The 15,125-nt window shown below is 31.4% G+C and overlaps 1 protein-coding gene across 2 annotated transcripts; it reads left to right on the top strand.

The window, feature by feature from the left end:
* The first annotated feature begins 10,145 nt into the window (after positions 1-10,145).
* LOC106371682 (cytokinin dehydrogenase 7) lies at positions 10,146-13,623 on the top strand. 2 transcript variants are annotated; one of them, XM_048743072.1, is made up of 5 exons: positions 10,146-11,127; positions 11,266-11,541; positions 12,236-12,498; positions 12,692-12,801; positions 13,148-13,389. In XM_048743072.1, exons 1-4 carry the CDS (start codon positions 10,399-10,401, stop codon positions 12,777-12,779), a joined length of 1,356 nt encoding a protein of 451 aa, XP_048599029.1. In that variant the 5' UTR covers positions 10,146-10,398; the 3' UTR covers positions 12,780-12,801; positions 13,148-13,389. The 2 variants fall into 2 exon arrangements, with proteins under 2 accessions (XP_048599029.1, XP_013667225.1); XM_013811771.3 differs by lacking the exon at positions 12,692-12,801 and having other exon boundaries at positions 13,148-13,623.
* Positions 13,624-15,125: the final 1,502 nt, after the last annotated feature.

Here is a 15,125-nt window from a genome sequence, read left to right as displayed (position 1 = left end):
CAGAAATGCACCATACGTACCAAACATAATACCATAAAACCAAAAAGCCAGTCATATTCCCATTCAAGATCTTATAGTTCGATCTTTCAAAGCTCAAACAAAGAACCAGATTCAAATAAAAACTAAAAACACCAACAATATAAATGCTCAAAGAGCTTATTAATGCAAATAAAATGAAAAAACCAGGAGACTCCAAATGCTCAAAGAACTGCTCTTCTGTAGCTCGTAAATCCATAGAACTCTAGGGTTTGGTCGAATGAGGTTTGGGTTTTGAGGTACCCTGCTCCTCCTGCTGCTTTGATCCTTCTCCATTACGGTTCACAGGTTTAGTGGACGTGCGCTTACGGTTGGATATGTAAGCTTGAACCATTCTTGCCTTTGTTGAACCTCCTGCAACCAAACTCGGCTTAATAAGACCCCTGCGCGCCCCCTTCTTCTTATCCTCCTCGCCCGCAGCAGCTTCCTTCTCTTCCATTCCACCCACTGTAATATCGTCCTCCTTGATGTCTCCCAGTGTATCGTCAATCTGATCATTACTTTCCTCGACCTCTCCATCTGTGAGATTCTGAAAGTTTTCCTCCCCACTAGCATTCTCCACGTCTTCTCCATCATCACCTTCGAGGTTAACCTGTTCATCCCCTAACTCCATACTATCTTCCTCACCCTTATTATTCTCAGTTTCTAAAAACTCATTGACCACATCTAATCCATTCTCCTCACTTTCCAGAACCGAATTTACCTTTGGATCGTCTACCTGAGCCGCGTTTCCCTGCAACGGTATTGAAAGCGATAGTTCATCATCAAGACGCTGAGCTCTGTGATCCTGATGGGGAATCTCTCCCTCTTCCCGTGCATCCTCTGCTGCTCCAGTTCGTGGACTAGCACCACGTCGCACCCCCCTAGCAGCATTGAAGTTATTCACCGTGCCGTATCTTCTGGTTCGATCACCCCGATCGCCCCTGTACCTATAGCCTCCATCGTCACCTCTTTGATTGTTGCGGTGGCCCTGATTCCGAAAATTTCCTCTCTCAGGTACCTTCACCCATTTGGACTCCTGCTCCTCATACATCTTCCCTTTTCCCTTTCCATAGAAATCTCTATGATCCTTGCCTTTTACTTGTTGTTCCCCCTCTCCATTTATGACCACACCTTTGTAACTCCTAGCTCTATCTTCTTGTCTGGCTAGAGGCAACTCCCTAATCTCCTTCTTCTTCGGTGGACTCTTTGCCGTTAGTGGACACTGCTCCTTATCATGAGAAAGGCTGAAACATGTTCCGCAGTATCCAAATAACTTCTCGTACTTAAGTGATATTAGAGCCTCATCTCCTCCATGGAACTCCCCACCAACAAAGTCCACGGTCGTGTCAAAACACAACTCCTTGCGGCCATCCACAACCACTTTGATTTTACCATAATCAAGATCAACCTCCACCGTTTCTCCTAACGCCTCCCCAATGCTTTGAAAAGTTGCTACGTCCCAAAACTCCAGAGGGACACCCAATACCTTGATCCAAAATGGTATCTCCGAAGGGAAATCCCGTGGCATCTTTGGCTGCCACCGAGCCAATGCGATCATCCAGTAGTCGAAGTGGTAGGGCTGCATCTTCAGTACTGCCTCAATATCTTCCTCCTCCACAAAATCAAACTGGAAGCGTCCAAACCCCAAGTCAGTACCAGCCACACGATCCTCCACCTTCCAAATCTTTGGCAACATCACCAGGAGAGCATTTATATCCTGCCCCGCCGGATTCATGCACCTGCCAATGAGAGTTTTGTCATACTGCTTGATGAGGCTAGTATTATCAAAATGTGGAACCGAAATTTTCAATCTCTTACGAGCTCCCTCAACACCTTTCATCTCTCCGGATTTTCCAATCAGTTGGCTCTGCGCCATCAAAACCAAAAGAACAATAACACCAATAAATTTGAGTTTTATGAAATAATGAAAGATAGCAAGAACGATTTGCCATTCCTTTACTCCTTCCCTGTTTTTATAGTAACCCAGTAACTCCACATCTCCACGCCATAAAGGTAAATCCAATCGTGTCTGATTGATTCTGCAAATCAAATCACTTGAACCGAGATCCTGAGAGACCTTAATATGCATCAGAAACTCAATCGAAACCTTCCTATCCCGAGAAAAATAAGATCTCTTAGAATCTTCCATAATCCCCAAATCAACCCAATCCCATTTCGAATTAAAAACCTCAGAGAAAATACCGTGAAAATCCTTTCCTAGAAATCTGAAACAGATTCCCGATCGATCCTCTGTGACAACCCAATATCCTTTGATTCCTAACTTTCCTTGTCGGAAATTTCCTCGAAGATCTGACAGATCTTTTCTTTCGGGATCCTCCAATCTCTCCCATACCCCATGTAAGCCTTTAGAATCATGATAAACAGTCCAAATCCGAAGCCGCGTAACCCATTGTAACTCCATATCCCATTGTCGAAGATCCATAAAAAACCTAGAACGCAGTCTCTGTCGCCATCGCCATCGCCATCCGTTACTTTTTTTTTTAAATATTAGTATATTTTTAGGATAATTGTCTTTTTTTTTAGATTTTGTTTTTAATTTTAGTTTTTCGTTTTTGATTTTCAGATTTTGGTTTTGGTTTTTGGTTATTCTGTATATATCTAGTTTTCTAAAAAAAATAACTGTAATTTATTTTAAAATAATAAACATATCAATCAAATATTTTAAAATACCATTAAAATAAATCAAAAGTTTCATTGTTAAAATCTGTAAATAGTTAAGACATATAACTTGTTTTCAGATTTTATTTTTGATTTTCAGATATTATTTTTCAAATTTTTCATTTTTAATATTTAAAAAAAAAATTAAAGCAATAAAACAAAATTACTAATAAATATGCAGTTTATACTTTTATCATTAAGTAATGGATTATTTTTTAATAGCATGCATTTTGATAAGTAATGGATTATAATTAAGAATAGCTCGCGGCAACCGGATGCTCGTTCCGCTCATGCCTCTTCTTCAGGTCCATCACGGCTTCGTTGCTGTCGGATCTTCGTCTTGGTCTCGACTCCTTTCATTTTTGTACTTTCTTATGCTAGACTCTCTATTTAGTTTAATTATTGCATTTCCGCTACTTGTTACTGTGTATTTTCTGTAAAAAATTAAAAATTGGTATAATATTTAGCATTTTACCAAAAAAAAAAGATATATATATATATTTTATCATGAATGGATTGATTATATAGTATGCATGTTGTTTTTAAGTTACTGTAATTTTGTCTAAATAAATATTATGCTTGTTATTTAAAAAGAAACAAGAAAATATTAACTGGTTGTTTTTAAACTTTTGTTTGTCAAAGATATATTTTACTAGAAATAGAAATCTTAAAATATGTATAAATAGTTAAAACTTAAAACAAAATTACCTTAATAAATATTTTTTTTACCAAATTTTTTATAGTCTTCAAAATTTCCCTTAAAATTGTTTATAGTATTAAAATATGTATAAATATTTAAAAATTACCTGAATAAAATATTTTACATATAATTTCATAGTTATTAAATATTTTAATTTTCTTTATTAAATTGGTTATAGTCTTCAATTTTTTCCTTAACTGTTATGTACAGTTATGTGCAATATTCCTATGATCGTTTTGTTACATTCTCTTAGTCGTGAATGTTATACAATTATAAATCGTGGTTGGGTTAATTGTCTAGAGGAACCTTTTTGCTAATTATCGATATTAGAAACAGACAGGAAGAAAAAGAACCTGAAGTCAGTAGGATATTTACTAGGTTCTATTGGTGTTTTAAGAGATTTTAAACTACTTTATGGGACAGGATTCCGGAATTAGTTAATTTAATTCGGGCGGGATTTAGGAATTGTCCTCCTAAAATCTTTATAATTTAATATTTAGTCGGTCCTTTTTTACATCATTTTAATGTTAAGTCGGTCACAATATTTATTTTGTAACTTTTAATACCTAAGTCGGCTATATTCATATGATAAAGTAAATTTGAATGCCCCACGATTATCTATTCTATTAAAACAGCAATGTGACCCATTGATATAGGTTATGTCTAATTAATTATTTTCAACCATACTAACTGCATATAATTATATATTGTGGAACCACCAGCATAATAATCGGGCAGGCCATGTTTACTTCAGCATAATAATCGCACCATTGCATAGAACTAAATATAAACATTATATCGTGGATGTAACCACCATTTTTCTCCGATCTATACTTAAAGGTTTCTGTCATCTTCTATTTGGTACCTAATTAAATGGCCAATATCTAATTTAAATTCTGAGTATATTTGAAATGTGTATTTGATATTATTATGGAAGTACTATTTATAAAGGTATACTCTATGGGTTTTAATTAAAATAGTTTTTTTAAATTTATTTGATTAAAAATTAATATTTATTAAATGTAATTTTACATAAAGTTAATGAAGACCATAATAATCCATTTACACACACACACACACACACATATATATATATATATATAACATAATATGTTACAAATTATTATTTTCAAAAAACTTTTCAAAAATTTTGTTTTATTTTCGGTGCGGATTGGATTTAATATTGATTTTCAAATATAATTTTTTAAGAACCATTGAAGTATATAGACCAGATCTAATAGAGTATGAGACTTTCATTTTTGGGTCGATTCCGAATTGAGTTTTTTAAGTATGAATATTATTGATTAATTATGTTAGATAACTACTAAAAAATATAATATGTTGCACATTTTAGAAATAAAGTTAAAAAATAATTTCTGAAATGCATATGGCATAAGTGTATAATTATGTAACTTGACTATTTAATATAGTTATCAACATTTTTATTAAATTAAATTAATATTAAACACAAATATGATTACAAAAATATTATTCAAAAAAAAAATTAAAAAATATATACCCGCCCTTTCAAAGACGGGTCATAATCTAGTTACAGTATAAATCAATAGTAAACCCACAATAATTGAAGGTTGCGATTAGAGAGACGAATGTCGTTCTATGTGTGGGTCATTTATTAACGTTTTATTTTATGCATGTGAAATAAATGAGAACATAGCATAAAATCCCCTATATATTAAAAGAGAAACATTACAACATTTAAAGTAGACACGTATCATTACCACAATGATTTTTAGAATTTTTAAAAAAATATATTGGTCCATTTAAATATGTAATAAACTTTTTATTAAATTAACCATAAATTAAATATTAATGTCCTTCATTATTTCCATAAATAAAAATTGTTGAATTATCTAATGTGGCTAAAGTATATATGACATTTAATGATTTTAAATAATAAATATTTGATAAAAAATTAGTGTATTCTCTATCATTTTTTCAATTTTAACTTATTAAAATAAATTAAATAACCAAAATCATATAATAAAATTTAATTTTTTTCGTATATGTTATATTTTGAATTTTTGAAAACGACAATAAATTACAAAAACAGTTAAAAGCCTCACATTAAAATATTTGTGAACCATGATTAAGCATTTTTATTATGACAAGATACAAATTACTACACAATTATATAAGTATTAAGTGTGATTTAATAAATATTAAATATATATATATATATTAATATTGTTTAACTTAAACTATATACCATATAAAATATATAAATATTTTAATATTTAAATTTTCTTTTAACATTTTTTGATAATAGATTTGAACAAATATTGACAACATAATATTTAAATTTTAACTTTGCATTGAATTACTTTTATAAATTATAAATTACTTAAACTATTAAACATCACACAATGAAATTTTTTGCTATCACTGATTTAAAATTTTTGTTATAAAAAATACAAATGATCAAAAAATAATATGAGTAGAAAAATTTATTTAATAAATATCAGTATTAAAAATATACTATATATCTATGTTAATCTCATTTAAATTTAATTATATACTGTATAAAATAGAAAAAAGTGTTTGTTCGGATTAATAGAATTTATTAATGTGTTTGCATCAATTTAATAATATACGTAATAGTTACTGAAATTTTTTTATTGTTTAATATATATTTAAAATTTCATAATATGTAAAAGAATATATAATATGAAAAAGTTATTTATATATAATGTTTATTCCGCGCAAGGCGCGGTTCTTAACCTAGTTACTCAATAAAACGCGTTATTGTTTATTACCGGAACAACACAAAATGATTACCTTTTTTTCCTAAAAGTATAAATAATGCTTTTTTTAATGCTGATTATACTTCCTAAACGTATAAATAAAGGGAAATTACATGTTTACCACTTTCATGGTACCACTTTTCATTTTTACCACTACTAAAAAGATATTTTCAAAAATACATTCTTCATTAAGTGTCAAAAGACTCTTATGCCCTTGTTATTGTATATATAATAAATCATTATTTAAATAAAAAAAAGTAAATCTTTTTTTATGTTTTCGAATTATACTTTTTCAAATTCGATTTTTTTTATAATTTTTTTTTTGAAACTTTTTTCCGAATTTTTTTTTTTCAAATTTCTTTTTGAAAAACGAAAATTATGTTTGAAACTATTTTTAAAATTTTTTATATATTTTTTAAGTATTTATTTATATATTTATTAGAATTCTAAATTTCACATTCCAAAAACTCTACCTCACCCCTCAACTCTAAACCCTAAGGGTATAATTATCTTTTACCCTTCATTTAAAGTGCGGGTAAAAGTGGTTAGTGTAAACATGAAAAGTGATACTATGAATGTGCTATTTGTGGCAATTTTCCTATAAATAATGCTATGTTATCTTTTTAAATTGTACTTATCTTTTGAAATTTTAAAAGGTATTCAAAAGTAACATTTTTTTTAGAACAACAGTTTAGTTATATATCTCTATTTTATTCTCTCCGTTTTTGAAAATATGATTTTTTTGGGGTCTTTTCTTTGTTCCACAAAAAAAAAATTGTGTAATACAATTAATGTTTTTTCATTTAAAATTAATTCAGTCAGGGTGTATTCACGGTAACTTGTTAGATGCTTTATGGGTAATTCATACCAACTTCATCTTATTCTTTATAGTTTTTTTTTTCTTTCTGAAGTACAAAGAAAAAAACTTAAGAAGATACCAAAAATAATGAAACAAAAAAAAAAGAGAAAAACGTGAAAGCAAAAATGAAACTAGAAGAAAGAATCTTCAAAGGTGAACCGAGAGATGTCTACAGGATCAAATCATACACAACCTAAGAACTGGATTTGAACAAGCCGTAGTGAATAAGTTACATTTTGTCTTATTCTCCTCCACAACTCACGTTACTCTTCATTTTTTTGAAAAAAATCCTTCTTCTTACCAATATAAATATATTACATGCATCATTATAATTATTTACTAACTTACCATATATTTAAAATAATTTATTAGACATTATCGTAAAATTTTGATCCACAACAAAAATAAAATAAAATATTTGTATAGATGCACATATCATATTCTAAATATGGTGGTAATACAATTGACGGTTTACAAGACAAAATAAAATTTAAAAAATATAAACTATAAAATTATCATGCTTATAAATGTTATTAAATAATTATTTAACACATGTAAAATCTAAAAATATATACTATCACTTAGGCAAAATAATTTATTTAAAAAAGTAAAAGAAAATATCTACAAAGTTATGGTTTAAATGTACACAAAATTAAGCCTATTTATAAAAATTCAAAAAAATAATCTTGATGCTAAAAATATAAATTTTATTCGTTTAACACATAAATAACTATATATTTCAAATTAATAGAAATATTTTCCTTATATCTATCTATTTTATAAGATGATTACATATAATAATTAAATAACATAATCCGCTATATGTTTAGTTGACTAAAATAATTTGTAATTATTATTATTGAAATATTTTTTTCATAATATTTAGTTGACTATAATATTTTGCAATCACAGTTGTATTGCTGATTTTTACTTAAGTTTGAATTTGAAATAATATATGTAACTCAATATACTCACAATATGAGTGAATCGACTAATCTAATTTATATCAAAAGTAAAAAATGGAGACATAATATAATATTATTAATATAATATATCCAAAATCATATGTCTAATTAAAATAATATAATATTATTAATATAAATTATACATATAAATTATAAATTGTTTCAGAACCAAAATTAAATAATTATTATATATTAACTTTATAAAGATTATGTATGTGCATGAGCACGAGAGAATCACCTAGTATGTTTAAATTGATAAAATTAGATTTGAAAATATTATATATAAAACTATAAAAGAACTAAAGTTTAATGTCTATGGTGCGATGAATATAGCGGTATTTAGAATGTAAATATATTGTGTTTTCTTCCTAACAGTATTTGCCTTTTTCTTCTTTTCATTTCTCTTTTCATTTCTATTTTAGTGTTCTTGCAATATCATTTGGTGTTCTTTGATATATTCTCTATTTCAGGTAATTGTGACAATCTAATGAGTTTTGGATCACATATGGTTCAAAAACGTAACAATCTTATCTATGCTTATACCCGAGAGATCTGGGCCAATCATTTGACACTTCAGAAGTATTAGTTATTAACATTTGATCTTTAAGTTAACCTTAAGAGTAATGGTATAATTAGGGCTGGTATTTTTAACCGAAGTTGCCGAAACGAACCAAAAAATTTGTTTCTCGGTTAGTTTGATTCAATTTGTTAAAAAATTGATTTTCGGTTCGGTAATTGATTAATTCGGTTTTTTATAATTAAAAAATCCAGACAATAATTTTAACCGAAATTTCAAACTGAACAAACCAAAATTTGAATCAAAATAAACAAACTAACCAAAATAACCTAACCAAACTAACCAAAATTCGAACATAATTAACCGAACTAACCGAAATTAACCAAATTTTTTTTTTTCAATTTAAACCAAATATTTAACCAAAAACAAAAAACTTCGCTAGTTTTTTTAACCGAGTTAACTAAAAATTGAACCGAACCAAAAAAAATTGATTCATTTTGGTGAAATTTTGCCCGACCCGAACTACCGCATGCCTAGGTGTAATTATGGGGTATTTCTTGGAATGATTGTTTCATATTTCAACAATTTAGAAGCTATCATACATAGCTACACTACAGAAAATTGTATTTAGCCATATTTATTTTTGTGCTACAATTTTCTAATCACAAATAACTAGAATACAGTCAATTTTTTTTAATATATATATATATATATATATATTTATTTATGGCTAAATAGCTACTAATCATAATTTGTCGCTATTCAAATAGTACATGAAGTACAAATTAACACCCTCAACCTTAAACACAAATCCAAATTTATTTTATAACCAAAATATAATTATTATACTATATCCAAACTTTATAATCAAAATACTACCCATTTCAGTGATTTAAAAGAATCACAGAAACATGTTTAGCGAACAGTATACGCAAATTTATGTGAAATCATTACATGCGTTAGACTGATTATATCAGTCAGTAATAATGATTACAGACAAATCGCTAACATTTTCATCAAATTGTTTTGGCAAACAGTATCTACTCCGTATCTTGGGTGTTAAGGTTTCCTGGATTAAACAAATTTTCAGTTAAGGAAATTAGAACTTTATTTGTACCAAAGATAGGTACGCTTGAAAAAATAAAACATCTGTTGGTTTTACAAAAAGAAAAAACTGTAACGTATATAATGAAATGATTAACCTATGCCCATATGTTTCATCGGAAGAATAACAATCAGGTACATTGTTGTATCTGTGGATCTGTGTTAATCTTCAATCTAAAAATAAACATGATTTTAATGGATACATTTATTTCAACCAGTTCTCTTTGTTTGCCCTTGTTTGTTTGGCCAATTGTTTCAACTAGCTCATCGAGTTATGGTGATGGAAACTCATTTTCTTGGCTTTTATGAAAAAACAATAACTACGTCATGTATCTATAATGCCGTAAGCATACAGACCAACTTTATTACACAATAAATTTCTTAGATTTTTCTGCTTTTTTTCTTTTTGGGTACGGGACAGATTTTGAGGATCCTTTAACCATTCTTTTAAGAATCGTTGAATCTTTTTCTTTTTTTTCCTCCTTTAGTTATCTTCACATAACTCAGTGTTGACAATTTTAGGAGACGCCTTTAAATAATTAAATCCAATATCTTCGTTTAAAAAACAAAACGAATCAAAAATACATTATTAAATATATTGATTTCAACGGCCGAATGAAATTTAAAAAATCAAACAGTTAAATAAGAATAATCCTAAAGCTGAACTCAGTGGCTATTTATAGCTAAGCCACTGCTTCTCTCACCACAGACGAACAAAAAAAAGAGTTTAGTTCCAAAAGCTTCCACCTACGATAGAGTCACTCGAATAGCTAATCACACAACAACACACAAGAATGATAGCTTACATAGAGCCATACTTCTTGGACAACGAGTCCGACGCTGCCTCCGTCCTGAACGTCACCGGCAAATCTTCCGACGGTGTTTCTGAGTCACTCAACATCCAAGGGGAAATCTTATGCGGCGGCGCTGCGGCCGATATCGCCGGGAAGGACTTTGGTGGCATGAACTGTGTGAAGCCTCTTGCCGTAGTGAGACCGCTAGGACCGGAAGATATCGCCGGAGCGGTGAGAGCAGCTCTGAGTTCCGATAAACTCACGGTGGCGGCCCGTGGAAACGGCCATTCGATCAACGGCCAGTCCATGGCGGAAGGAGGGCTTGTCGTCGATATGCGGTCCACGGCGGAGAATCATTTCGAGGTTGGTTTCTTGGCCGGTGACGGTGGTGGTGGTACGGCGTTTGTCGATGTCTCGGGAGGGGCATTATGGGAAAATGTGTTGAAACGGTGCGTTTCGGAGTACGGTTTGGCGCCGAGGTCGTGGACTGATTACCTCGGGTTGACGGTAGGCGGGACGTTGTCTAATGCCGGCGTTAGTGGACAAGCGTTCCGTTACGGACCACAGACGTCAAATGTAACGGAGTTAGACGTGGTAACGGGAAATGGAGACGTCGTTACTTGCTCGGAGATGGAGAACTCGGAGCTCTTCTTCTCTGTTCTAGGTGGTCTTGGCCAATTCGGTATCATCACCAGAGCTAGGGTTTTGCTTCAGCAAGCACCAGATATGGTGATTACTTATTAAAACCCCAAAATTAAAATAATATTTTATAATTTCAAATTGATATTTATTTAAGAGAATTTGGATTTATTTTTAAAAAAATGAATGATGAGTGATTTTTAATTTTTATATAAATGATTGTATTAGGTGAGGTGGATAAGAATAGTGTACGCCGAGTTCGACGAGTTTACTCGGGACGCTGAGTGGCTGGTGAGTCAGAAGGACGAGTCTTCGTTTGATTACGTGGAGGGATTCGTGTTCGTCAACGGAGATGACCCGGTCAACGGCTGGCCTACAGTTCCACTCCACCCAGACCAAGACTTTGACCCGACCCGACTCCCACAGTCTTCCGGGTCGGTTCTTTACTGCCTGGAGCTGGCTCTTCACTACAGAGATTCTGACTCCAACTCAAGCGTCGACAAGGTAACTTTCAAACTCTCTACATTAATTTGTTAAAGCAACCGTTCATTTTTATGATCCGACGGTGCCTGGAGCTTCGGATGTTCCAGAAACGGGCCCGTTTTATTCTCGCTTATATTGACTCGACACGTATTTAATACAGGACCGCTTTGAGTTTTCTCGACCTCCATGATTATAGCATAAGATTCAAAAATAGTGAAAGAAAAAAAGATAATATAATTTATGAATAAGGAAATATAATAGGGTGTTGAAAGGGAATTATACAGTCTCTTGTCTGACTGCATAATATGAAACTGACTATACATTGGGTAATGTATCTTCCATTTTGGATTTTCTGACAAAAAATTAAAATTAAATGTGATTTTTTCTTTCAAGTGCCCTTTTCTTCAAATCTTCACCACGTTATTACGAAAACGACCTTTGTCTTCATTTCTCATTGAAACCCATAGTTACCTTTCTAACTCAATTATTTAGGTTAGGACACACTTGTGACATGTCCATTGGTCACGCGTTAGAATTGTATTTATATATTTTATATGCTAACGTTCTCAAGTAAACAACATTGATGGTTTTGATATCAAACGGTCCCAAAAATGACTCAAAATCTAACTTCGATTTATGTGGCATGTATGTTCATCCTTGCCAAACATATGTACTGAAATACCCCTGACCTGTTTTTTTTTTTCTTTTTTGAAAGAGAGTGGAGAGATTGATCGGACGGCTGAGATTTGACGACGGGTTGAGGTTCGAGGTGGATCTGCCTTACGTTGACTTTTTACTGAGAGTAAAACGGTCCGAGGAGATCGCAAAAGTGAACGGCACGTGGGAAACGCCGCACCCTTGGCTTAACCTCTTCGTGTCGAAGCGTGACATCGGAGATTTCGAACAGAAGGTCTTCAAGGAGCTTGTCAAAAATGGAGTCGGTGGGCCTATGCTGGTCTACCCACTATTGCGAAGCAGGTGAATATCACCATCTCTCTTTTATTACTAGGACCCATTTTTTATCTCTTCTTTTTTGGGTTCGACAAGGCAATCTATCTATATCTTAAAGAAGACCATTTATTACAAGATCGGTCTAGTTAAGTTACTTTTTTAATTCTCGCACGTGTTAATCAATAGTTTTAAGGTTAGTATTAATACGACGTCGTATTAGGTATTACGGTTGTGTGGGTGACGGAGTTAGATTGCAGCCGTCGTTAAGGTTAGCGTCATATTGGGAAAGAGTTGTGTCTGAAAGTTGAAATCTGTGGGGACAAAGATACGGTAATGGGACCCACTATATGCTACAGTTATTTTTATTTATTTATTTTCTTTTTTAGTTGATAATCATTTTGTACTTTACTGAGCTATGATGTATGGATCCGAGGGTAGTTTTGTCTTAAGATTTTTTACTTTATGTGGAAAACGAGATTTGCTGGTACTAACTGGTAGACGTAAGAAAATGAAATCACTCGAATGGATTACTGCAAAGAGACAAAGTGGCTGCCTAACTTTATCTTTATTGACCGATATGTCCTTTTATACTCGGCTTGATGATTTTATAATTGACTTTTTTGTTTTATTTAGTAGTGGTATTAAGTATTAACTATGAATGATTAATTTTTATCAGGTGGGATGACCGTACTTCCGTGGTTTTACCGGAAGGAGAGATATTCTACATTGTGGCATTGCTTCGGTTCGTGCCTCCCGGTGCTAAAGCTTCATCGGTCGATAAGTTGGTGGCTCAAAATCAAGAGATTGTTCAATGGTGTGTCAAAAATGGAATAGATTTCAAACTGTATCTTCCACATTACAAGTCTCGAGAGGAGTGGATTCGTCACTTTGGAAACCAATGGTCGAGATTCGTTGATAGGAAAGCTATGTTTGATCCCATGGCTATCCTTTCACCGGGTCAAAAGGTTTTCAATAGGGCTCTTTGACCCCCTAATTTTCGTTTTTACTTCGGTATTCTTGAGTTTTGTGGGTTTAATGTAATTTTTATGTAATTCTTTTTTTCCAATTGGCCTTTGCGTCTCGTCCAATTATGGAGTTCACTTCAAAAGAAAAACGTCCTTTTTTGTTCAATATAAATTTTTCCAGACATAATTTATATTTCATTATATAACCCTATATTTAACAATTAACACCAGCTAAGTAATTGACTTGAGTCTTCCCTTTTAACCTTCCGTGAGATGATCAATAGCGAAGGCTCCTTTGAATGATATGGACATGTGGAAGTAACACATCGATGAAATTAATCGTATGAATGTATGCAAGATTTTGGACTGATGTTCCCGGTTCAATGTTGCGTCGGTTATTTCACTTGTAAACCAGCTCCAAACTTTGGCTTGGGGAAAATTTAATATATTAAAAAAAAATAGAATTTGGATTGATGATCTTTCTCTGTGTGTAAATTTTTAATTCAAACCGCGTCAGTATTGTTCTGTAGGTTATACAACTGTTTATATATATTTTTTAAAAATCGTTAGTTTATTCGTCCCGGTTAGATGGTTAATTCCAAAACTCCTTTCATATACGCTAGCAATATGTAATTTTAACCCATTCGGTTTGGCCCGTAAATTCAAGTACGTATTGAAAAATCTTTCGCCTATAAGTATTAGATTTAGTATTATTGATTTTGGACTAATGACCATTTTGTGTATGTAAATTTGGATTTAACCTGCATCAATATTATATATAGATCATATACATTAATTATATAGTTTTTTTATATCGTTAGTAGTTAACAACTTATTCGTCTAGCACGGGAGGATTAAACCAAAACTCATTTAATATAACACTAGCAATATCTAATCTTAACCAATAAACTAAAGGGTCGATTTGGTTTAGCCCGTAGATTTTAGTCTGCAATGAAAAATATTTTACAAGGTTTATCAAGTCAAATATGCGCTAGTGCATGAAATTGTCTAAACTCTCTGGTCTTCTAACTACAGTACACTTGTAGTGTTTTGGTATTTCCACGAATATTGGTATACTTTATGGCCATGTTCGATCTTGGGTATAAAGAAGAGAGTGGATAGACATTGAAAGGATTATTTTTCACATGTTGCCCCGATAATTAATACATAAAATAGGAAAGGATTAACAAAATCAATCACCCATCTATATTATTAAAACTGAAGTACACTTTAGTAATGTTTGGAAACATGAATAGTACTATAACTGAAAATTGTTTGGAAACGAAGATAGCAGTACTACATTAATTGTATTTCCATATTTCACTCATATTAATTATATTGTCTTAACAATATTTCACATCATTAATTATATTACCATAATAATAATAGTGTAGATTTTATTTAGTAGTTAATCAATATTAGTTTTGTGTCAATTATAAAATAAAAAAAAGTAAAATAACTGAGTTTTGCATAAGGTTAAGCGTTTGTTTTAATTTGTTTTACTATAACATTTTTTTTTCAATCAGTGAAAAATTACGTAGCCAAAAACATAATTCAAAAACATGTTTAGTGAATAAAATCATAACTTAAATCAAAATAATAAAAATGAATTACATTCATTGTCACTTAATTTTTCACTCAATATAATTGCTTACTAAATAAAAAAACTCTTTCAGTTTCACTTAATTT

The sequence above is a fragment of the Brassica napus genome, chromosome A10, assembly GCF_020379485.1.
Source record: "Brassica napus cultivar Da-Ae chromosome A10, Da-Ae, whole genome shotgun sequence".
In the NCBI taxonomy this organism is placed as follows: domain Eukaryota; kingdom Viridiplantae; phylum Streptophyta; class Magnoliopsida; order Brassicales; family Brassicaceae; genus Brassica; species Brassica napus.
This window is presented reverse-complemented; position numbering and strand designations above follow the sequence as displayed.